The sequence below is a fragment of the Hipposideros armiger genome, unplaced genomic scaffold (assembly GCF_001890085.2).
Source record: "Hipposideros armiger isolate ML-2016 unplaced genomic scaffold, ASM189008v1 scaffold_46, whole genome shotgun sequence".
Taxonomy (NCBI): Eukaryota; Metazoa; Chordata; class Mammalia; order Chiroptera; family Hipposideridae; genus Hipposideros; species Hipposideros armiger.
Genome location: NW_017731396.1, coordinates 840,467 through 866,215, shown reverse-complemented (window position 1 = coordinate 866,215; position 25,749 = coordinate 840,467). Strand labels below are relative to the sequence as shown.

At 47.6% G+C, this 25,749-nt stretch overlaps 1 protein-coding gene and 1 pseudogene across 6 annotated transcripts in view; both read left to right on the top strand.

Annotated features, from left to right (window-relative positions):
• Positions 1-25,749, top strand: part of KAZN (kazrin, periplakin interacting protein) — a 1,129,979-nt gene that overhangs the window by 613,326 nt on the left and 490,904 nt on the right. For 3 of the 6 annotated variants that reach the window (XM_019639772.1, XM_019639766.1, XM_019639765.1), the window contains exon 3: positions 9,969-10,206. In XM_019639772.1, the coding sequence (XP_019495317.1) occupies positions 9,969-10,206 (238 nt within the window). Of the gene's footprint in view, positions 1-8,567; positions 9,117-9,618; positions 9,643-9,664; positions 9,842-9,968; positions 10,207-25,749 lie in introns of those variants that run through there. The other 3 variants (XM_019639768.1, XM_019639767.1, XM_019639769.1) reach the window with 3 other exon arrangements.
• On the top strand, positions 1,605-2,002 carry LOC109381274 (40S ribosomal protein S12 pseudogene; annotated as a pseudogene).

Sequence of the window (25,749 nt, the reverse complement as noted above, 5' to 3'; positions counted from 1 at the left end):
GGGAGAAAACGGGATCCTGAGTATCCCATTCTTGGAAAAACCCCACTCTGCTCCTTACCAAGTCCATACACTTCTGTTCAAAAACATCCCATCTTTCCCCACCACCCACCCACCCACCCCTAGAAAGCATGGAAAACAATGTTTATAGCATGAAGATCACAAGAATTATACCCTCAGTGAGAAAAGAATAAATTACCCGTTTAGGGCAGATCTGTAAAGTATTTCAGTAAAGTAGCCACTTGGGGGACCATTTCATGATCCAAAAGAACTAATTTACGAGATGGGTCCCCAGGCAGCGCGGGCGGGCACCTTCACCTGCGTCTCCATCAGATCCGTGCCTTTTGCAGAGGATGAAGGGCGTGGGGCTGGAAGGGACACAGAAGGTCCCTTGGGGCATCAGCGCACACAGGGATGAGACTGTGTTCGCATCTCAGAGGAGGAAACAGAGAAGAAAGAAAAGGCAGACCTTAGCATCAGGCACACGTGGGCTTGAACCTGGCTCTGCTACTCTCCAGCGGGGAGAGTGTGAGCAAACGTTTTGAGCGTGAGTTTTTCCCTGACCTGCTGAAAGGGGATAGTAATACCTGTCTTCAGTACTCAAGGGTTCTGCCTGAGTTGGTAGAATTAAATGGATGGGCCATAATGGAAGTCCAAAGAATGGGAGCTGCCCTTACAACTGTCACTGTCACCATCATCACCATCATCATCTCTGTCACCTGTGTCTGCATCACTGATAGCATCTTTTGCGTTCTTTCCAGGCGCCAGGCACTCTGCCAAATGCTTCACGTGCATTATCTCATTTAATTCCTCTACAAGTGTATGAAGTAGGTGGTAATGGTATCCCATTATGCTAATGAGGAAGTTGAGGCTCAGCGAAGCCAAGTAACTTATCGAGTGTCACACAGCTAGTTAAGTGGAAGAGCTGGGCCTTGAACCCTTGTCTGAGTAACTCCAGAAGCCATGTGTGGATTCTGCTCTCGTCCCCAGAGAAGGGCGAGATCACTGATGACATCAGTTAGCATCGTCCCCCCAGTAGGCTGTAGAGAGGGGGCTTCACTGAGATGGGGGATTAGAGCCTAACGCTGACTGGCTGGCAGACTTGACCCTATTCTCTTTAGCCTTTTTGAGGGACCCTCCCAGAGGCTGCTCTGTGGTGCTGGAAAATACAATATAATAGCTCCCAGCCTGCGGAGATAGTTAAGACATGACAGGCAGGAGGTCTGGAAAGATACCTGGTGGTTGGACCAGTTCTTTGGGTAAATAAAGCTTTTTCACCTAAAGTAGTGATGGTTTTCTATAGGTGGACATATTTGACTCAGGGTTTTGTATTTTACTTAGCTGTTGTTTGTCCTCTGTCACTCACAAAGGCTGTGACAGGGAACAAGACCCAAGAGCCCAGGCCATCACACACACTCTCTTGAAATCCCCATACAACTCCAAATAAGAAACATATCAGAAAACCAAGGAACATTATAGGAAGAAAAAATGGCGCTTCCACCAAGAAGAAGATGCTTTAGCTGTTTCCTGGCCATGGCAGAGGAGCGCGGAGGCGGGGGCGGAGGCTTGGATGCATTCAGATTCAGCTCTGCTGGTAACCCATCGCCATGGCCGAGGAAGGCACTGCTGCTGGAGGTGCAATGGACATCAATACTGCCTTACAAGAGGTGCTGAAAACCGCCCTCATCCATGGTGGCCGGGCACGTGGAATTCGCGAAGCTCTCAAAGCCTTAGACAAGAGCCAAGCCCATCTTTGTGTGTCTGTATCCAACTGCGATGACCCTCTGTAGGTCGAGTTGGTGGAGGCCTTCTGTGCTGAATACCAAATCAACCTAAGTAAGGTTGATGACAACAGGAAACTAGGGGAATAGGTGGGCCTCTGTAGACAGAGAGGGAAACCCCCATAAAGTGTCTGGTTACAGTGGGATGGTGGTTAAGGGCCATGGATGGCAAAGAGTTTCAGGCCAGGGATGTCATCAAGGAGTGCTTCAAAGGCAAGAAATGAACAAACAGACTTGGCTTTGTTTCTCAAAAACAAAAAGAAGAAGTATTGGGTTGTCAGAAAAGCCATGACATATGTTTTCTAGGGTTTTTGTTGCAAAAATGCATCATGACTTTTCCGACAACCCAACAGCTGCTTTAACTATACGAAGGTCAGACAAATAAGTTCGCAGACTTTCCACCATGCGCATACATGGTAGAAAGTTCGTGAACTCAATTGTCTGACCTTTCATATCTGCTATGTGTTTAAGTTGATGGCTAATATGTACATTTAAAATTAATCTATGTTATACGTAGGAGTTTCTAAATTATAAGTGGTTATTAAAGAACTGTTTGCAAATGAAAAATATGCAGAAGTAACTCGGTTGGTTAAATACATACACAGAAGGGATGTGGCTGCCCCACTTTCCTGTCTTTAGATGAGAGCTTGCTTGGGAAGCCAAGAGGAGAATGTCACTCTTCACACTAATGACTGTGCTCTGTGTCCACACCAATCCAGTCAGCCATCGCCTGGTGACAGGGGTACATCCTGAGAAATGTGTCCTTAGATGATATCGTTGTTGTGCGAACATCGCAGAGTGCACTTACCAAACCTAGATGGTCTAGCCTACTGCACACCATGGCTGGATGGTCTAGCCTACTGCTCCTAGGCTACAAACCTGAACAGCATGTCACTATACTGAATACTGCAGGCGGCTATAACAGTGTTACAGTTGTTGCCTAAGCATATCTACACATGGAAAACATATAGTAAAAATGTGGCACTGTACTTTTATACCACTGGCAGCACAGTAGGTGTGTTCCCACCAGCATCACCACAAACCTATGAGGAATGCAATGGCTATGATGTCACTAAGTAAGAGTTTTTCAGCTTCATTATAATTTTATGGGACCAACGTCCTATATATGGTCCATAGTTGACCAAAAAGCTGTTATGCAGTGCATGACTATATGTGCCATATATATATATATATATATATATATATATATATATATGGTGTGATCAAGATATGGTGAATGTTTAAATTAAAAAATTATTACAGTAAAGGACACATTGCATTAATCCCTCTCAATATACTCCCCCTCTCTTTGAGCACACATTCCATCATTCTTGCCACTTTCTGATGCAGTTCTGGAAGTCCTCTTTTGTGTCTTTACTTTATCCTCCATCATGACAATGCTCCGTGTCACACATTGCTTCTGGTATATGGTAATTCTGTCAAATAAAAACATTACGGTGTATCCTCATCCACCTTATTCACCATGCAACTTGTGGCTCTTCCCCCAAAGTCAAAATGACCATGAAAGGAAAATGTTTTGAACCAATTCAGAACATCAAGGCACCATGACAGTGCAACTAAAGACACTCATGAAAGAGGACTTCCAGAACTGCTTCAGAAAGTGGCAAGAATGATGGGATAAACATGTTCGAAGCAAGGGGGAGTATATTGAGGGGGGCTAATGGCAATGTGTCTTTTACTGTAATGAGTTTTTTAAATATAAACATTCACCATATTCTTCGATCACTCCTCCTATATAGTACACACACACACACACACACACACACACACACACACAATCCACATCTGAACACATACTTTCCCATCTTATGACTGTAGGCTGTTTCCCTAAGCCACACAGTCCTCTGCCCTGTTTTTACCTCTTGGTTTCTTTATTTCTCCAGTCTTTCATTTCATAACTATGATGATGAGAGTGACTAATGGTGGGCGGGGTGGGGGTGTGGGGGGGGGCTTGCTGGGAAGCAAGAATAACTTAACTGTTGGGGTTTGCTGCCTGCACACTATTCCCCATGTCTATGGCTCTGCCCCCACCCCCGTCTTTTCACCCACAGCCCCGGGACCTGGCTGCCCCTGTCTGAGAGATGCTTTGCCCTTTACCCCAGAGCATGTGTTAAAACCAGCTCGGCCAAAGAAAACCTTGTAAATGTACAAAAGATACATCTCCTAGCTTGGCCGGGATTCACATGTGACAATTGGAATAAACAGAGCATCCATCTGCAGAGCGGGAAGGGATCCCCTAGGAGCCTCCAGGGGAGGGGCGTGGGAACGCACAGGACTGACAGCGCCCAGAAGAGACAAAGCAGGAAGCCTCTGCAGCCGTTCCCGAGGCTCAGAAGTTTCTTCGCATTTATGGATTTCACATGTGGGCACAGTACTTTACAAAAACCTGCCCTGGGTGCCTAGATGCCCAGCACCGCCCCCGAGGTGCTGGTTGGACGGAGCGGGGCCGGGGAGCTACATTTGAACAAACATCTCTTAGAGGCCTCCACATCGGGGGTCTTCATCCTCACTCTGAGAAACACCAGAACCAGCCTGAAGTCCAGGGGTGTGTTTCGCAGAGCTTGGTAGGGGATACTCTTAGCAAGGTGTGACCTTTAAAGCTGAAATGCAAGGCGAGAGCTACAGTTCTCCGTGGCTCCAATGGGCAGCCACGTGCCCACCCAAGGGTTTCTCAGGGCACCAACTCCTGGGCCCAGGGGTCTGTCACACACTGGCCTCTCTTTCATTCCACCCCTTGACCACCCTGTCCTGTGGATGAACTTCACCTTGAAGGGGAGTGCACATCAATGCTGCCTCCCATTCCCGAGCCAGACAGAAACCAGATCCCTGACTGAGTTGAGAGAAGAGTGGGCCCCATGTGTGGATATCCATGTCCTGGCCCCCAGCTCACCCACCTGACAAATGCGTGTAGAGCACTCGGGGAAGAGAAGGAGGGACAAGTGGGCATGTACCTCCCCTCATAGACCTTTTAGTTCCATTTTGTGATCTTAGGACACATCCCTTCACCTCAGTGGCTCAATCGGCCCAAAGCAGTTTCCAGGTGACTGGCATTGCCCCTCTACCTGATGAAGTTGTTGCGAGGGTAAAATAAGAAGAGAGATGTGAAAGTGCTTTGGAAAGTAAGATGTGACTCGAATTCCCAGGGAGACCGAAGACAGAGAAGGGTTTTAATGAGAGAAGCAAGTATCTTCGTGGATATGAGGTTCTAGGGGATGGAGGGGTGAATTTGCTCAGTCAACCACAAACGCTTTGGAGGAGCATCAATTGAGCACCAGGCAGTGGAAGCAAAAGGAACTGCACACAGCCCCTGCCTTCCTGAGCCTCACAGACCAGCTGGGTGGATGCGTGTGCTGGGGCGTGGATGCTCTGTTTATTCCAATCGTCACATGCAAATTGTCACATGGTGCAGTCGTAGCCTAGGCATAGGGCTGCATGCAGGAGAAATCATCAAATTAGCTCCAGAAACGGGCATTTATTTCTTTCGAATTCCAGGGGCTCCAAGACAAAGCAGAATAAAGAGGACAGCTTTGCAGAGCTCGGTAGCGGGTGTCTGAAGACCTTCACCCCAGTGAGCCAGACTTAGGGTGACTTACCTCTCACATCAACAATTAACAAAACCACGATCAATGGAATGCATGCTATGAAATAAACGATGAATGCTAAGTCTCAGGGATGAAAAGGAATCAGATGCAGGGAGAGCCAGGGAGATTCTTCCAGGCAAAGGCTCCGAGGTCAGAAAGACTCGAGTGACAAGCGTAGTGAGCTAGGGGGACAGTGGTACAAAATGAAGCAGAGGCAGACTGTGCAAGACGGTGGGCTTGTTCTTCTACGTCTAGAACTTAGAAGACGCCATGTGCACCAACGGTCCAGCATGAGCCTGATGGTCCATGGTGCCAGATACACATCAGTAGAGCGATGGACCATTTTCTAAAGACTCTGGTTTAAATCGCTCCCAACTCCTTTACCAACATGGCTGCTGGGCTCCTTCCTGTCTCTGAGTCTGTCTCCATCAGTATACGATGAAGGTGCTGGAGAAAATGGTCCCGAAGTTGCCTTCTAGGACCCGATAGTATTTCGATTACAGGGTGAAACAACCATATACACAGGGTTTCCTGGGACAGTTCCAATGTATGCCACTTGTCCCAGTTTTATTGTTCATAGCACCCTCTTTCACTCTTAAGTGTCCTAGTTTGGACATTAAATGATAAGGTTACTCTATTTATGGGAGAAGGGTGGTACATACGACAGTATTGTCAGCAGTGGGTTAGGCTCTGGCTTGGTTCTTACTAGGTTTTTTTTTCTCCGAGCAAGGATGGTTTTGCACTTTCCGAAATGCCCAGGCAATCTTTGATGGGTACCAAATACACATGGTACCGTTTGTTCATTGTGCTTAGAAAGATCAGACACTCAGTAAATATGGCGGAGGCTGGTGGCTACAAATGGGCCATTGCACTGACTGGGCCTTGGGTGGCGTTTCGCTGATAGGGAGGGATGGCAACCGGTGACGCTGGGAAAATTATAGCCCATCCCTATGAAATGAACCCATTTTCTGGCTTGGTTCTTAACATCATCTTCCTGGGGTGAGAGGCAGTGGCTACCTTAAGAACGTGCAGAAGGGAGGGTCCTGAAACAGAACGCACAGTACTGTCAAATTCCATAGTTGTGGCCACCAAAGGGAGAGAGCTATAGATGACAGACAGCTCTGGAGCCCCTCCCCCAACAGTTTATATGTGTCTCCCAAGAAATGAGTTGTAAGTGCATATTAGTCTCCACATAGGCACGTAGGCTTGCAATAAAAGGGTGTTAGGCAAGTGGGAAAGGATGGATTCTTGACTAGTTTACCAGAGCTCACCTAGGGAGGAGCAGTGGTGCAGCTGGGGGAAAGAAACGTAGACTAGTAACCCTTTTGGTTTAAATCAAGTAGATTCTAACCAGGCCCGACCCTGCTTAACTTCCAAGATCAGACAAGAGCGGGCACGTTCAGGGTGGCCGTAGACTCAAGTAGATTCTAGAGGTTAATTGAGCTCAGACTTCCTGTCTGAGGTCTGGACCTTTGGTATGGTATGTGGGTGAACATAAGGAGACACAGCTGGGAAAAGCCCCTTTTCTCATGTTAAGAAAAAAAAAATTCTTTAAGATCCTAGGAGGCACCCCAGCAGTTTCTAAAGTGAGTTTCTCAAAACCTCAGTGGCTGCACCACAGTCAGGGGAAAAGAGGCAGAAAGGTAGAAAGGGCCCCAGAAACCTGTCTTTGCTTTCTTCTCTCCTGGTTGGATATTTTGTTTTGTTTTGACTTGATTTTAAGATTCTGGTGTGTGGGAATAATCTCACTGAAGAGGAAAATGACTAACGCTTGGTCAGTTTGTTTACTGAACAAACACGCTCACACACATTCATTTGCAGAGTGCTGACTGTGGAGTTAGGTGTCAAGGATGCAAAGATGAATAACATAGAAATACTGACCACCCTCCTTCCATGCAGCAGCTCACAGCGAAGTGGGGCAGAGAGATGTAAACAGATAAATTACTGTGTCTTCTGAGGAGTGCTGTAACAGAGGTGTGAGTGTACACACACACACAGCTCTGTAAATAGAGCTGCTCTTAATGTCTCACAAGGTTTATTCCCAGGACCCCCCCCCTCCCCTTTTGTATCCCTTTATGTATTTGCATATATGCTGACTTTCTTTTTATTGAGGTGAAATTCACATCACATAAAATTAACCATTTTAAAGTAAACAATTTGATGGCGTTTAGTACTTTCACAATGTTATGCAACCACAACCTATGTCTACTTGCAAAACATTTTCATCACCCCTCCCCAAATAAAACTCGCAGCCCCTTGAGCAGTTATTCCCCATTTTCTTCTTCCCCCAGCTCCTAGGAAGCATGCATCCACTTTCTTCTCTAGAAATTTACCTTATCTGGATATTTCATATAAAAGGAATCACATAACATATGCCCTTCTGTGTCTGGCCTTGCACTTAGCATAACGTTTGGAGGTTTACTGAAACATTGTAACATATATCAATACTTCGTATTTTCCTTTTCATGGTTGAATAATATTCCATTATGTGGATCTACCACAATTTGTTTATCCTTTCTTATTTTGGTGGACATTGCTTCTTTTGGTGGACCTTTGGGCTGTTTCCACCTCTGGCTATTGCAAATAGTGCTTTGTGAATGTGCGTGTACAGATTTTTGAGCAAATATCTGTTTTCAACCCTCAGTGTATATACCTAGGAGTGGAATTCCTGAGTCACTTGGCAATTCTACATTTAACTTTTTGAGGAACCACCAAGCTGTTTTCTACAGTGGCTGAGCCACGACAGCCTTTTTTTGAAGATCCACAAAGCTCTACAATTTTGATGCCCCCTCCTTCCATAACTTAACTGAAGAACTTCAAAAAATAGAACCTTGCTTTACCAATACACCAAAAAGTCTAAGCACCTTGATTGGCCCAGTGGGTCAGAACTTGTGCTAATGAGGCTAAGGTCAGGGTCAATCCCCAGCTGGCCAGTTTGCTGAATAAAGTGGACAGACTGAAAAATTGTGTCTGCGGCCACATACTCCCCCATCTAACGCTGTCCTGCCCTCTTGCAAAAGCTTTTTATTGGTCATAGGGGAATGGAGCAAGTGTGTGTGATTAAGGCTGCCCAGCATTCAAGGCCTCCCGAAGATACAATAAGACTAACTCAGAATCAGCTTCCTGGTTTCACCTGGTTTCTGTGGGCTCCTTGGATAAACTGCTGAAACCTGCCCATAGCCTCAGTTGCCTCATCTCTAAAATGGGAATCATACGCCTTACTCCAAAGCTATGATAATGCATACTGAGCACTTTGCACACAGTAGGCTTCCAATAAATGCTGCTGAATCTCAAGGGTGGGTAACCTGGATTATGCAAGGGCTTCTGCAGCAGGCTCTGAGCGGCTCTCGGGAGGTTGAAGAGCTGGAATGGTGGTGCACGGGTTACATTGGCTGTTTTAAATTGTCCTATTTGCATGGAATGAAGCTTGCTATGGTAACAAGGTCTGGTGGCTGGAATCCAGGGCCCCAGTGAAAAATGCAGAGCCTGTGCTCTGGGAGAAAGAGGCGCTGGATGGGTTTATCAACTTTCAGGTTACCTCACGTCTCCCTGGAAGCGTGGGTAAGCTGAGGCAGCGGGGCTTCAACACTCCAGAAGGAGGAGAAGGGGGGAAGCCCCGCGGAAGCCTCCCAGCTTTCTCTCCAGGCCTCACGCTGCTCGCCCTGAAACCCAGCTAAGGAGCTTGGGACCTGGCTAAGGCCACCCGTCCACCTCCGGCGCACACACCGGGTGTCAGGTCAGAGGGGAAACCGGAGAGCGAGCGGACCGCTCTGGGGAAGGGCCGAGCGTTCCCTGGGGGAGGACAGCGAAGGTTGGGGCGGCGAAGTGGGGGGAGAGAGGCACGCGGGGCAGCAGCCCAGCGCCCCTCTGCCATTTCCTCCCCGCATTGGAAGGGACCGGCAAGGCAAGAACTCTCCTCCCGAGCTCGCCCCGGGGCGCCATCCTCGCTCCCCGCCCTCCCCGTGGGCCCCCTTTCCGAGCACCCCTTTCCCCAAGCACCCACCTCCTTCCCAGACCCAGCACGGCGCGGGGCGCTAGTTCGCCAGGGCGGGGGCCGCCCCACCGCTCCAGGGAGGGGACCGAGGGCCGGCCTTAGAGCAGGCGCCCCCCACCCCAGGCCAGGGGCGCCCCCTTGGCCCACTCAGCGCTGCCGCCTGCCGCCCCTGTCCCCCGGGGGGGGTGTCCCCGAAGTGGGGGGCGCGGGAGACTGAGCGTGCGCCAGGCCCCCCGGCCCGGGCCCCCTCCCGAGCGCGCGGCGAATGGTAGGCTCCATTGAAAGAGTGCCGGGCGGCGCGCGGTGTCCTCCCCGAGCGCTCTCGGCGCCGGGGTCTCGGCGATCGCTGCTCCTCCTCCCTCGCCTCCTCTTTCTCCTCCTCTTCCTCCCCCCTCCGCCTCGCTACCGCCGCGGCTCCGGCTGGAGGCGCCGCTGTCATTCCTACGCCGGAGGAGCCGGCGCTGCCGGTGCCTGGGGGTCGGGGCGCGGGGGAGCCGGGCCGCGGGGGACCCAACAGGTAGAGCTGGGGGTGTCCGGCCACAGGCCCCCCCCCCCGCGCATCATGCAGCTCTTTGTCACCTCTCTCGCCCCCAGGCCAAAATCCTGAGCATGATGGAAGACAATAAGCAGCTCGCGCTCCGCATCGATGGGGCGGTCCAGTCCGCCAGCCAGGAGGTGACCAACCTGCGAGCCGAACTCACGGCCACCAACCGGAGACTGGCGGAACTGAGCGGAGGCGGCGGTCCCGGCCCGGGCCCCGGAGCGGCGACCAGCGCCTCGGCGGCGGACTCGGCGGCGGCGAACATGGAGAACCACCAGCACGGCGCGCAAGGTAGGGCTCGCTCTGCGCCCCGGGCAGAGGCGAGGCGAGGCGAGGCGAGGCGAGCGAGCAGGACCCGGCCCCGGAGGTGGCCGGGGACTCGGTGTCCCTCATGCCCGGGGCCACATCGCCTTGCCTTGTGGCTGGTCACCCTTTCCGCCCAGAGGTGGCCACCGCTGCTCCCCTGCTGGGAGTTGCAGGCTGCTGTCATTCACGAAAACCCGGGCGGGCGCTGTGGGCGCGGGTTCACACGGTCATACCGGCCCCGGGCGGCGTGAGCGAGGCGCAGCCGGCGGGCCCCTTCCGGCAGCAGAAAGTGCCCTTTAGATGGCACACAGCCCCCAGCTCCGTGGGCAAACTTTTCATGCCCGGGCCTTAGCCCCCACCCCCGGCAGGAGCGAATGCCACCGCTCCCCCCAGTTCCGGAGGGGTGGGCGGGGGGCTGCTTCCTTTGCCATGACTTTCCCCGAGAGCGAGCCCCAGGCTCTGCTGCCGGGTTTGGGGCAGAGGCTTGCTTGGGCTGCTTTGCACTTCTCTCCACGGATGCCAAATCCCTGGGCTCAGTTGCATCTGGACTTTATTTTCTCCCCATTGGAGATCGCGCAGGCAGTGGAATATATCGATGCGACAGTAGATGCCCTGCTCAGCAGGGAGTTTAAATTTCCAGCAAATATAAACACCGAGAGCACTTTCCAGGGGGAAATCTTAGACCTTAGAGGCTAAGTGATGGGCTCCTGGGCGAAATGAGGGCTTAGATGGTGGGCTGCAGAGCTGCTCCCGGAAGGGACACCACAGTTTCTCCAGGAGGGGAGAAAAGACAGCTGGTCTGTGTTGACATTGACAGTGATGGAGCTCGCAAACCCCTTGCAAGGGTTAAAGGTGGGGGAAGCATCCAAAAAAAATGTACCGTTTGTTTTCTGTGAATTGAAAAGTAAAAGGGTAAAAGCTGGCTTTTCAGATTTTTTTTTTTTTTGCCTAATTGCCCTTTAAGAAACCAAACCGGTGGTGTCACTGGTTATTAATATCATTTGAATTGTAAACTCCACTGCTGAAATCCAGAACACGACAGGAAAAAAAAATCCAGTCCAGGAGGGCCACTTGTATAAATATGTCACTTGCTAAAGTATTAGGTATCTATGGCTCAGTGGCGCAAAAGGATTTTCTGGTTTTGTTGTTATTTCAAGAGCTTCTCCTAAGTGTTGAGGGGGACTCTGTTTTCATATTAATGCTGTGTCTCCATCAGTTTCTATTCCCTCCTTCATTTCCTGGAGAAGCAGTGATGCTGGGGTGTGAGAGGTGAAGGCTGAGCGTGAGCAGTTTTACGTTGAATTCCGTCAGACTTTAACTTGGCACTTCAGGCATCTGTCCAGAGTCTGAGATTAGGGGCAGTAATTTGGTACCGAAGTAGCCATGACGTAATGGTGGGAAGGTGGTGTAAGCCTGGTGTTTACCGCACGGTTTTCAAGGTGGGTACCTGGTTATTCTGTCATATATCCCTTGTGTTTGTCATTGTGTGTGGCCGACCTTCTCCACTAGTCCCTGGGCAGGGTCTTCTTCCAACATTAAGAAACAGCCAAGAACTGGCATTTTGCGAAGAATCAAAAACCATGGGAAGGGGTTCAGAGGGTAGGGGGGAAGGCTGAACAATGCTGGTTTATTCCCCACCATCGGCCCCTTTCCTCAGCTGAGGAAAAGTTAAGTAGCTTTTATCGGAGTCCAGAGTCTAGCTGCGGACAGCATGCTAAGGAGATCAGTGCAGCAATCATCTACACACTGAACTTGGAAGTTGAGCTACTTAGCCAATGGTTAAATTGTTGTAGTGAAGCAACAGGAGGCTGCTTTCTTTTCCTCTTTTCCTGCAAAAATGCACAAGGCTGTAGAAATGGAACTGGCTTTGCGATCTCTTGATAATCCTTAAAAACACACAGGACCAGCAGCAGCTCCCTACGTTTGGGGCATGTCTGCCCATGTCAGCGGCTGTCTGTGGGTGGTAGGATGAAGGAAGGTCTTGCTGTTTTCCTCTGTGGACCACTGGTATGTTTCAAAACCTTTCCTAGGGGGCATTTAGTGATTTTACAATCAGAAAATAAATGTTAAAGGTTTTCACTCAACTTAATTGTTGGCCACATAGCCCTCTAAATTGATGTGAATTTAAACCCATGTGATGGTTGAAAAGAAAAGCAGCCCCCCGCCCCCAAGGGGAGCATCATTAACTCATGGAGAGCCACAGGATTTCAGTCCAGCACTTTGTACATGATTTAACCTCTGTGAGTTTTGGGTTTGGTTCGGTTTGGTTTTTCTCATGACCTTTTCTCAGCATTTGCTAGAGCAGATACACACCCTCTGCAGAGGTGGCGTGTTCATTTCTTCCGTGAGTCCTTCCGTATTCCTAAAGGGAAGCACTGAGTTCTCTCAAGTTAATTTTCACATGTGGTTGATGGTTTTCTCATGCATCTTCATCATATACCTCCAGGAAGGCTCACAGCAGCAGCCCAGCTCCTGGGGGCTCCTGACTGTTCTTCTGAATTGGTCTTCTGTTTTCATTTTGTCTGTGTAGGTCCGATTCAGCGGGCCCGAACGCCAATGAGTATTTCGTGCTATTGAGTTATCACTTTTCAAATCAAGGTTTTGAATGAAATGAGTATCTTTCAAAAGGCAACTGTATAAGTCATCTTTTCACTAAGGAGCATTATGCACATATTAAATGCATGCTAATGTACTTATAATAATATTAGCACAAATGGTTATGGCAGAAGGGTCACCTTTTGCTCTCCCTCCCAAGAAATTGTTAGATACCTTTTCAAATTTTTTGGTTTAAAAAACATGTCTTAAACAAGCTCAGCAATCTACCACTGGGTGTTTTGTTCCAGTGATGACATCTGACAGTAGGTAAGTTGATGAAGAAAACCTGGGTTTTCATAGCGGGTTAATGCAGTGTGTCATTTAAGCAAAATATTAACTTGGTTGGTACCCTGTGTGAGCTGGCATGGTTGCTATGTAACAGAGTCTAGAAAGTGAACTGCTGAAAATCTGGGCTTTCGACACTTTGCAGGATCTTCTTTCGGAATCTGTGTTGAAAGAACGCTTGGCAGCCAGCCCATCCTCCGTCTCCCTGCTTCAAGTGAGTTGGATAATCTCTAATGAGGAGGCCGGCATCCAGTGCAGAGGGCATCTGTGCAGGGTGGCACATTTCACAGCTCCGGAGGCTGCCTCTTGGGTTGGTGGGGTCAGAACTGCCTTTGACAGGTGGACAGACGGTGCCTTGGAAAGAATTAAGCCAAGCACTTGTTCCAATCCGTCTTGTTGTTGGTAGCCAGAGAACGGATTTGTTTAAAGTAACATTTCTAAGCTGTTTTCCTCAGCGTAGCATCTCTGGGAAAATGTGTTTAAAAATCCTTGCTGTTCTTTGAGGGGGAAAATATAGCAGTTTGCTTCTCCGAAAATGTTTTATCTGATGAATGACTAATATTAGATTCAATTGGTTGCTTTGCTATTCGGAGAATAAAACAATTAAGCGCCACTGGACTCAATTCAAATAGGTGTTAACTGTATATAACATAAAATACTTATGCCCAACAGGATGCCATTAGTTTGTTGGTTTTTTTTTTTTTAAGGAAATAAGGTATTTATATGCCTATGCAAGTAGAAAGGCTGATAGGACCTTTCTTTGGTGGTGAGGACTTACTGCCTACTGCATTTGTTAGGATGGGGCATGGAGATGTGTCATTTCCTACACCTTTATACGTTTCCATAAATAGATACAAATTTTATTTTTTCCTCCCCAGGCTCGAAATAGGCTGTTACTTCAGGTCTGACTGCTCTTATGTAGTATCACTGCAACACTGGAAACCCTTCGGTGAAGTATCAATTACCTTTGGACTGAATTGAATGTGTGAGTCGTCCGCGGAGATGCTAGACAGTATTGCTTTGCAAAATAAGTTCTGTCTTTTGGCATCCCCTTCCCAATCCATCCTGCCTCTGCTCTCGTTTCCGCAAGTAGATTCTTAGCTCCTTTGAGAAAGAGAATTTTCAGATGGTAGAGAGGATGGAACCAAAACATCGCGGAATCTCTGGAGCCTTCTGTGAGCTTGGCCCTATACTCCAGAGCTTGTGAAGTAGACCAGGCCTCGGTTTTCCAGCCATGTCAATGGGCTGAAAGAGACGGGGGGCTCTTTTCCTAACCCGCTAGGCTGTCGTGAGATGGGACTTCAAAGTTCTTCCTCAAAGCCACCTTATGGTCATGAAGACATTACTTACAGGCCAGTGCAGCATGGCTGAAATTAGTTATTGATCTGCTAGTATTTACTGTCTTCTCATTGTCTTTGGAAAATGCTTTTGGGGGACCCCTGAAGTCAAGTTTCTGGTTCTGGTTGATTTCATGCTTCCAATATTTCACAATTTATTGAGTATTTTCTCAACTTCTTTGATAGGAACCAGAAGTCTCAGTCAATCTGATGTTTGTAATAGGGGCCTGGTCACCTATTCGCCCTGGGTGCGGCAAGGCCTGTTCTTCCCGGTCCTTGACCCCCTACTGTCCAAGGCTGCTGGCACTTTTTAGGAATCCTGTAGGTTATAATTTGTGACTTCTGGCTGCCAGTGAGCTGGTAGCAGATGGGCTTGGCAGGTGGGGAGTGCTTGTTGGAATGCTGCCGGCTCACCTCCCAGAGGTCAAGCCTGGGGTGTTGGCCACATTCGCTGCATATGATACATGCACATAAATATAAATATATACTCGTATGTACATAATGGTTGCGAATCGATTGAAGACAAGGAGAGATCGGAACATCCTTCAACGTCAAAAAACCCCAAGAGAATGTTGAAAGTAAGCGAAATGATTCAATCAAACAGGCAATTGACTATTAGGGAAATTTCTGAGGATCTGAATATAATATATAATAGAATATATAAATAGAATAGAATATATAAATATATATTATATAATATGTAATATGAAGTATGTATTATATACTGTATATATAAAATACAGCCCTCAGCTGTATAGCTAAGGAAAGTGAAATCAACACGCATTCCTCATTCTTTTCAGACCTTTTCCAAGATCGCTTTATGTGATCAGCGCTTGGCTTCTTACCCCCTGCCCCCCATCAGGCACAAACACAACTGGTTCTGCCTGCTGAAGCCAGGGAATGGCTTTTTAAGTGATCTTGTAAATGAAAACTAGTCTGTACTGTTTGGGCTGGATATTTAGGGTGAGTAACACATGGGATGACAGGGGTGCCACCAACAGCCGTCACTGCAATGTCATCGTCATCTGACATGTAGGCAGAGTGGCTTCAGGCAGAAGCATGTAGGAAAAGCCAGCCTCCCTGAAGCCAACAGAGTGGCTGTCCACTGTGGCAGATTATACCTGACGATTCCAAGCAGGTAAGGGTCCTGCCAGGGCCCTCTCTCTCGTGGAGAAGCTGGAGGAAGACCAGGCAGAGGACTGTCTTCTTCCTCCCCATGAGGTTGGGTGAGACCAGGACCTTCTCGCTGGTTGACTGTGTCCTCAGATTTCAGCAGCAGAGTCCAGCCTGTGCTCTGTGGGTATTCCTGCCTCACCCGTGGACGCCTAAGCTGCTAGAAAGATGAAAAGAGCTGCACATCGTCTTAATGAGTTTGGCAAGGACAACTGTTGGAGCAGGTGGCTCCTCTGTGGTGAGAAACCATTGGTCCTCAATTTGCTTGGGTGTCTTTGTTGACTTGGCCTTGCCGGACCTTTGGGTCAGGCTTCTGAAAGCTTGTGTCACCTTCACCCAGTGATGAATTGAGACCCGAGCACAAGAGCTCCGATGGAGCTTGTAACGGGCAGTTGTGCCCGCACAGCGTCTCCAAGGCCTCTGTGATGTGCAGTCAGGCTGGAAGCGTGGTGAGAAGGGGTAGAAGGAGACCCCTTGCCCGGCCCCCACCCCTTCCATCTTCTTTCAACCAAGCAAGTGCTGAATTCTTTGGGGGGAGGAAAAGGCCTTCCATTCCCAATATTGTTTCACCTCTACAGACTGTTGAAAGAATGTGAATGGTTAAGAGCATCATGCCTTCTAACGGAATGTGGGCCCAGAGCTAATATTTTGCACTCACCTTTGGTGCTTCGTTACCGTTCTCGGAGCTCACTTCTTGGACACGTGACAAGGCGCCGGGTTTTCTGGAACCATTCGGACACCATGTGGTTTTCTTCTTTTCGGTGAAGATGAATAGTTTAACGTAGGAGTAAGTGAGATTTTGCTTCAGTGCTTTTGCCAAACTTTTCAATAAATAATAATAAGGTCTTACAACATATCGAGTATTGTCCCGAGTGCTTAACACACGTAATTGATACCTGAGCCCAGTGAGGTGGCAACTCTGATGCCCATTTTTCAAAAGAAGAAACTGGGACTCAGAGAGGTTAAGTCGCTTGCCTACCACGAAAGGGTGATGACTATGATGGCGAGGACAATGGCAAGCTTTGACATAGTCTTCCTCGGAGCCAGGTACTGTTCTTAGTGCTTTTCTGTACTAATAATGCTTTAATGAACACATTGAGTCCTCATAATGACTGATGAGGCAGGTACCATTGTACCCATTTTACAGATGAGAAAACTAAGGCACAGAAATGATAAGTTACTTGCTAAAGAGCCATTTAATGACCAAGCTCTGGCTCCTGAATCCATGCTCTGACTCATCCCACCTTGATGCCCAGGACCACTCAGCTGGCAGTGACTGACCCAGGAAGTCCCACCCACCAAGTCTCTCTGCTATTTAAACCCAGGTATGCTTCCCTGTATTGTCTCCTAAATCAGAAACATCCTTGAGTGTGTTACCTTCGGAAGGTCAAGGGAGTGATAGGCTTGTCTCCATCCTTGCTTATTATTTCCTTAGTTCATTGGTAGCTCTTGGGTCCTTATTATGAATTCTTATGACGGAGAGTTAGGCGAGCAACACTACCCCTCACTTAGGTGTAAGATTAACTGACAGTAAGGGAACTGAACCTGTTTGCAAGGTTAGCAACCCAAGGCTCACCAATGAAAAGAAGCATTTTGATCCAGGGCTTGCGGTCTCCAACTTCGTGGACTTTGTATGTTTCTGTTTCTTAGGGAGGCTGCTTCCAGGCAAAGCTGGAATCTTGTGGTCCTCTTATTCTCCAGCCCGCCCATGTCCTTCCCTTTCCTGGGATCTCTCCCTGTGGCCTCAGTAGCCTCCAGAGGCCCAAGACCACGCCCAACCAAGGACCTATTAACTTCTTTCAGGTTTCCTTATGCTCGCGTGTCTCAGCCTCGGCACTATGGACATTTGGGGCAGGCTAATTCTTTGTTGGGGGGAGGCTGTTGTGTGCATTGTAGGATGTTTAGCAGCATCCCTGTCCTCTGCCCACTAGATGCCAGTAGAACCCTCCACAGCCCAGTTGTGTGACAACCATAAATGTTTACAGAAGTTGCCAAGTGTCCACTGGGGGCCAAAAATCATCCCCAGTTGAGAACGGCTTTGTATGCCAGGCCTCAGGGGAGACCTGGCTGTGAGTCCCAGAGTGACAGCTCCGGGAGAGCAGAGTTTTGTTTGTTTCCTGCTCCACTCACAGCACCTAGAATAGTGCCTGGCACCTAGCAAGAGCTCAGTAAATAGTTGTTGAATGAATGGGTGAGCCCCTGATTCTTAAATTACAGAGTACATGGAATTTGGTCTACTTATCACATTCTACACGGTGCCACAAAGGTCACTGATTTAATGATAGATGGTTTTAATTGAGTGTTTACTTGCCATAGGTCAACAGCGTTGTAAATCCTTTCTCTGTAACACCTCAATTCATCCTTTAAACTGCCTTCTGAGGTAAGTACTATGTTTCCATTGTACAGGTGAGCTAATCGAGGCACAGGAAGGATCTGTGACTTGCCCAGGGTCACCGAGCTAGCAAGTGGCAGAGCCAGAATACAAACACAAGTCAGTGTGACTCCAGAGCCTGCCCACTGTCCCAGCCGGGATGCTCTGCGGCTCTGCGGGAGTTTTCCCATTCCTGCCCAGGAAATCATTTTTGCTCTAAAGCTGGCACTGTGGCAATTATAATTAGGGTTTGCGTGTCACACACTAAGTCATTCATCATAAACCCTCCGAGCTCCACTGTACAAAATGTGCCTTGTCACTGCCGGAGCATCTAGCTAGGAGGGATTGGTGTCTGGCCAGACATAAGAGGACAGCTTAGTGGCCGAGCCGCGCTCACATGCCAGGACATCTCTTCTCGCTGTGTCACTGCTGGACTGTGGCTGAGAGAGTCACAGAGCGGACTTGAACTTTTTTCGTTTCTGGGAAAGGGGACAGTGGATCCTGAAACATCTTGGCAGGGGTTTGCTTCCTTCTTAGAGAAAGGAGATTCCGGGATTGGAATTGAGGAGCTGGAGAGACTTTCAAGACCCTCTGAGAACCATAGTAATAGCCATTGCCACTGTTTCTTGAGGCTTTGGGGGACTTTCCCAGTCGCTGTGCAGTGTGCTAGACCATTTTCTCATCTCTCTTCCATATTCCAGTGAGGTAGGTAATGTTATCACCTCCATTCTACAGATCGAGAAATTGAGGCTTAGACAAGGTAGGTTGCTTTTGCAAGCTCCGGAAAGTAGTCACCTGCTGAGACGAGGAACGGGGGATTGGAACACAGGTTTAGCTGACCCTGTAGCCTGCCCACCTCACGATGACAAGAATTCCGCGATGTCGTGGCCAGGCAGCACAGAGACACCCTGGCAGGATGGTTTTGCCTTTTGCTTACATGCCTCCCCTCCCACTTCTTCTTCTTCTTCTTCCTCTCGTCTCTCTGTCTCCGTCTATCTTGAGAGACTGGGCACAGAGGTTCAGGGACCACAGATTTAATAAGATATAGACTAAGTTATCTTGACACCCACAGTCTAGGAGGAGTGACTGACATGGAAACATAATTGCATTTTATAATAAAGGTCTAGACAGGTATAATGAGAAAATAGATGATGACATGACACATACAGAAGCCTTCACGGATGTGCATGACAGTGGCAATATGTAATAAAAGCATGCTGGGAAAATACATCCGTTTCGCTCCTAAAAGTTAAACTGACCATGAGAGATGATTAAAAAGTACAACTTTTTGGCTAGGTCGGGATTGGACACTGCAGAGCATAGCTGCTGCCTGGGACCTTCTTCCCCAAAGAGCGTTTCTGAAGGAGAAGGGAGATGTAGATGATACAGGGTTTAGATTTTTGAATAATAACTTCCCCCCCAAACAAAAAAGAGAATAAGAAAAGTGAATTTCAGCCCTGCATCTTTTAAAATAAGCTCTCCCCTTGTTTCATCTTCCTGGCCAAGGCTAGGGTTTCTTGTCAGCTGCAGCAAATGAATTAGTTCATTTTCCTTGATTAACTTGAACTTCCTTTAAACCCTTGAACGTGGTGTGTTTGCTTTAATTCAGATAAGTGCGACTTGGAACACAGTGGGATTTATGCCATTTCTCCTCCCCACCCAGCCCCTTCTTGCCATTTGAAATTCTGCGCTCACCATGACAACAAGGTGTGAAATTTAGAAATTCGATACTGACCCTGGAGAGTGCAACTGTGGCACCATAAAGCATGATGAATGATGGCTGAGGAAAACTGACCTGAGATTATATGCATATTGATTATCTTAATTAAGGTGTTCATCAAGCGTATTGCTTTTCCTGTTCCTACGAAGTTGACTCGGTGCAGCGAGAAACAAAAATGGGAATATTTGACACATCTTTAGATTCGGGTCACAGAAAGGCTGCCATTTGGTGGATACTGTCAGCTCCGTTAGCTAGTTGATGTTTAAGTCTTAATAGAAGTCTTATGAAGAAGCATCGTGACTCCAATGTTGGCGAATCTACAGTGAGGGTCATTATCATAGGCCAGCAGAGTGAAACCTTGTTAAAATTCAACTGGCCAACGTGTGGGTTGGTTCCACCATGGGTCGACTCAGAACCCACCTCCAGTGTTAGCACCTTACCTGTAACACAGAAGCTTGGCCTAGCACCCTCAACTCACAAACCCCCTTTTCCAAGCCCCTTTTCCAGGATTCTGCTGCCTTTATCCACCCTCCGTCTTTCCTTTGCACCCAGGAAGGCACTAGGGAAGCACTACAGTTTATCACCTTTGTTGTATACAGTGACGATCGCAGGCGTCACCTCCACGGACCCTACCAACTGGCTCCGGTCATTGAATTGAGGTAGACGCAGCGATATATTTCTCAAATAGAGAAATGGAGGCCCAGTGACCTCAGCTGACTTGTTCAAGATTGTTGAGCTGGTCAGAGAACCAAATCTTCTCTCTCCCACTGCAAGATCAGGCCCGGCTGTACAATGGCAGAAGAGGGCTGTCCTATTGGGTATGTCTGACCTTGCCTTGGTCAGCCTCTCTTGGGAATGGGCCACCCTGTCTTGAAAGGCCTGCATGGTGATGCCGTCACCCTAAGACTGTGCTCTCTTGCTCTGAGCCCCCATGTCCACCCATGGCGATGGGAAAATCCAGTTTTAGAACTGTAATCTCATTTTTTGCGATACATTCTTTCATCATTTCAGTGGGGCTTTATAGTCATTTGACTTCTGTTTCTGTGACCTGTCCTCTTGGTGCCTGGGCATGGACTTTCTCCTCTTCCAGCCATCCTATCAAGCAGTGAGGGATCTGTAAACCGGGCAGGGTTGTAGCACAGGAACTTTCTGTTTATTTCAATGAGCCAAATCTGGGAATAACTCCTATGCAGGAGAATTTTTTGCACCTGACACCACCATCATTTAGGATGACCGAATATGGAAAGCACATCTGGGTGGGGGGGCCTCTGACCTTAGCACGTGGATCTTCAAGTGTTGGAGGCAGGGTTCGGCCATTACAATAAATCTGCGTAATTTCACTCTCCCATCAGGGAGGCTCCCTTAAACCTCTGGGGTCTCTTTTATCAGGGGCTTTGGGCTCATATTGCAACTAAAAGTGTTGGTTTAAACTTCCTACCTCACCTGTTGGCTACGTGGGTGCATATTCTCATTTATGTTGCAGCCATAACTGCCTGAACGTACGTGGACTTTCCTGCCTCTCCAGGTTCACGCCTAGACCTTGTACTCATGGCAGTGGAATTTCATCTGCAGACCAAAGGCCAAGAGTGTCGCAGAAAAGGCATGGAAGGTCAGGATGGGGTCTTTCGCTGTGCGTCTTAGCAGGATGGAAGGGTTGGATCCACCCAGAGGCCTCTGGTGCAGCAGACACTGGCTGTGGTTAACTGACGCCTAAGCAGCGAATCCAATGGCCACGCATTTGATTGCCTTTCAATTTCAGTATCACTTGCATTCAGCTAAATGAGGAACATTTGGGCTTCCTAAACCTTTGACAGTGAAAGAACAATAATACACACTTGAACTTCATTTGAAGATCTGTTTATAATGGGCTGTAGAAAAGCAGATAGTGTTGTTAAGGTTCAAAATGTTCTAGTGCTTTTGAGTTTTAGGTTTGCATTAGCATTAAACATTGAAAACTCCCCCCACTGCCAATAGATAATACACGGTTGCTGTGTAGATGGAAAGCCTTCTTCATTCGGTTTGGAGTTCTCAGCAGTGCTTCCACTTTCTGGTTTGAGTGATGGAGCTAATGTAGGGGTTGGCAAACTTTTTCAGTAAGGGGCCAGATAGTAAATACTGTAGGCTTTGGTGGCCTGTAGAGTATCTTCCCCTACTCCTCAACCCTGCTGTTGTTACGTGAAAGCAGCCAAAGACATTAGGTAAATGAATGGGTGTGGTAGCGTTGCAATAAAACTTTATTTACTAAAACACACAGCCCTTGGGCTCTGGTTGGCTAACCCTTAAACTTGTGGTTGTCTTTCATTTGCCAGCTGACCCATTTACATCCAGCGCCTTCATGGTGTTCAGCATACAGGAGGATCTTAATAAATGGTGATTAAATAAATAATCTAGTGGATTAGATGTGAGCAATAAAACCACTAGATTACAGCGTTAAAGGAGCAGAAACGAGAAGTTAATTACTAGGGTTGTAATGGTTAATGACAAGAGAAAGAAACATTTATTGGCAGCTCTGTGGTTTGGAGTCACTTGTGTTTAGGTATCGTCAGTGACCTTAGAAGAACTGTGAAGGGACTAGGCGTCATTGGTCGTGGTAAAATACGGGGTGAGACACTTGGCCTCTGAGCCTCAGTTTCCTTATTTGTGAAAAGAGGAGGTCACTTCCATCTTCGAGACAATGTAGATATGTGGGATGAAGGGAGGGAGACAGACCCAGTTCAGATGCTGGTGATATGACTTAGGCTTTGTGGGACCTTCCAGCTCTCAGTTTTCTACATCTATAACATGAGGCTGAGAACGCCTGCATTCTAGAGTGATTGGGACAGTGTAATGCAGGGCTTCTCGAACCTTGGCACTGTTTACATTCTGGGCCAGAAAATTCTTTGCTGTGGGGCGTTGTCTTATACATCGTTGGAATTTAGCAGCATGCCTGATCTCTACCCACTCGATATTAGTAATATCCCCAGAACGGGACAGCCAAAAGAGTCTTCAGACATTGCCAAATGGTTTTCCTTGGGAAATCACTCCCAGGGTGGGAACCACTGGTTTAACAGAATAATACATAGTGGGCCTGGCACAAAGCTTGGCAGACTTTGGAATCCCATAGATAGAACTCTTCGTTATCAATAGTATCTTGTAGGCTTGAACTCTGGATTCTCCCACCTTTGAGTGAAATCTTCCTTATTTCCCCAGCTGATTTCTGTCTCCCAAAGGCAAGATTCAGTATTTTTGTTCCAGACCCCATGTCTTTCTCCTGACAGTTCTGTGTTGCTTAGATGCCTTGCTCCTGGGGGGAGCCAAACTTCCCCTGATGTCCTGCTGAGTATGCTTGCTAGCCCTTTTAACACACATGTACCCTAGACCAGTATTTGAGGTTATGTTCAGAATCCATAAATAGTTCACATAAGAGATCAACCAGATGTCTGCAAACATGAGTGGACAGGGAAGGTTAAGGCCTGAAAAGCTTAATTCACGAAGACTGGCAGGCTGAGGTAGTAGGTTGTACTCAGAGGAAATAGATAATGTACCCCAAATTAGCACCAACAAAATTCTCACTCCCCTAGTGAGCATGCACATGCTTCTAACATTAGTCGGGAGCCAGTATCCAATGGTTTTAACTTTAGCTAAGATAGCTAGCTATTCTATACCATCACTTTATACCTGGATTTAATGTTTTTGCCATCCATATCCCCACTGGAACAGGGATCCCCAGTTTTCACATGTACTCTTTTTAATGACGAAGAGGGATTGAATGAATTCTGGTTCCTACATATTAGTAGTTGTATTTGTTTCTATCTGTTTGAGAAAATACATAAATGCAAAAAAGTACGTTGAATCAATAGCGTTGTCAAATGGATGTCTCTTCTGTATCTGCATATATTTGAAAAATAGTGGTACGTACATGCAAGAAAAATGATTCACTTTTGTCCACAGGCAGCACGTTGGAGACAAATAGATGCTGGAGTTCCCGTAAGTCACTCTCTGGCCACCCAGAGTCTCTGGGACCCACAGGTTGGGAGCTGCAGCTACCGAATGTGTCTGGACATTTGTGATCAGCCGTGTTCAGTGTGGTTCTCAGCAATGCTTTGTGCTGTTATGTGCTTGATAAGTGCCTTAGAAAATTATGGCTTCTGCCTCGGGCCTTCGAGTCTCTGTTGATTTTAAGGGATTCTTCTGTTCCTCAAACTCAACTCTGCCTCGTTGTGACACAATCAGAATAATCTATGACTTGAGCCCTTGTCTTTAAAACAAACAAACAAACAAACAAACAAAAAACCTCCTTTATTTCAGCAAAAATTACTACAGAGACTTCCTCATGTGAAAATTGGAAAGCACCCGTGATAGTCAGAATAACAGAACTGGCCCTAAACTAGATTTCAGGCAATGTGATTTGATTGGCCAACTGCCATTGCTAAGTGGCGTCATCCTGCCCCATCTCCAACTAACTCCTAAAACCCCTCGAGCATGTGATCCATCATATCATTTTCTCATTTATGCCAATGCTGGGTAATCGTCTAATCTCTCCAGCAGCATTCAGATTGATTAGAGATGATGGCATTTACAAAATCATCGCACTGTTCCACTGCAAACGCCCTAAACTTCTAGGTCCTTTCTTATTACAAACCTTCCTTTTAACAATGGTTTATTACCTGCAATTAAAATCACCTGGAAGACTTAAGCAAATGAGTTTCATTTCTTTTCTTTTGTGTTAATAATGGATGGTCACCTAAGACTTAGGAGAGAACATTAGAGAGAGGCAGGTTTCCACTCCCAGAAAGGCCAATCTTGCTAAGGATGAGAGCCATTCGGGGGGGGGGTCATCCCTAGAGCCTGGATGACCATCTGCCAGGAGCATTAGCAAAGCTACTCCTTACTGGGTTTAGAAGTTGAGAAGAAAACTATATGTGGAACACCAAATGTGATCTGGTTGAGAGGAATCTTCCCTTTTTTTGTGTTTTGCATTCCCATGGGCCACTGAAGAAAAGGAAAAGTTTTGCAGCCCCAATCTGCCATCATTTGAGTACAACTCAGAGACGTGTTGGGAGACAGTGATTACAAGAAAGGGCTTCACTGGCTTCAATGAAGCCAAATGACTTGTTTGAACAAATAAAGAGGCCCTCACAAGTTCCACATTTATACCGTAGGTCAGAAACCCCTGGAGCCCGCTGCCTGGATGGCTATCCTGTTGTCTCACCACTTGTAGGCTGTGTAAAGTGGGCAGCTTTCTTTACAGTCTAGGCCTCAGTTTCCTCCTGGAGGTAACACTAATTCCGACATCGCAAGGTGGCTGTAAGACAACCGGAGCGGATGGGTGTGAAGCACTGAGCACAGTGCCGGACACTTGCTAAGTCCTCCGCAAATGTAAGCGGGTACCGTAAACGTGCGTAACTGTACAGCATCCCAGTGTCACCGGGGAGGGAGGCCGAGCTTGTACTTTTGGTTTATGCGTTCAGTTAGCAACTATTATGCACATTTTCTGATCCAGGAGGCACGGTGATGGGACCGCAAGGGATAGCAGGACAAACAAGGTGGTCGCCTCCTGCTGGAAGCCAGAGGACGAAACAGCAGGGGAGGGGCCCAGCCTGAGATCCCGGAGCACTGGGTTCTAGTCCTGACTGCACCTAAGAGTCAAAAGAGGAACAAAAAGGGAAGTTCCACCCTCCACAGTGGCTTGTGATGCCAACTGTATTACCAGAGACATGGGCCCCATCACTCCCACCTCCATCTACTGTACTTGTAAGAGCATCTCAGACAGCCGCTCGGGGGCTCAGACACTGGGTCAGTCAAAGTGAACGTGTTGGGTAAGACCTCGCTGAAGTCCTCCTATCTCTGAATTTCTGCGACTTGTGACCTTTAAAAATATCACCGCATCAATCAGTTCCACCTTAAAGAATATCTTAAAAGTAGACAGGTTTTTTAAATTTGGGGCATATTGCCTTTCCTGGGTTAAGCAGACATAATGTAAGGCTGTGACTCTGCAACAGTCATATGTAGGAGACAGACTGGAAAATTGGGGTGGAGCGAGGATGGAGGGACCAGAGAAAAACATT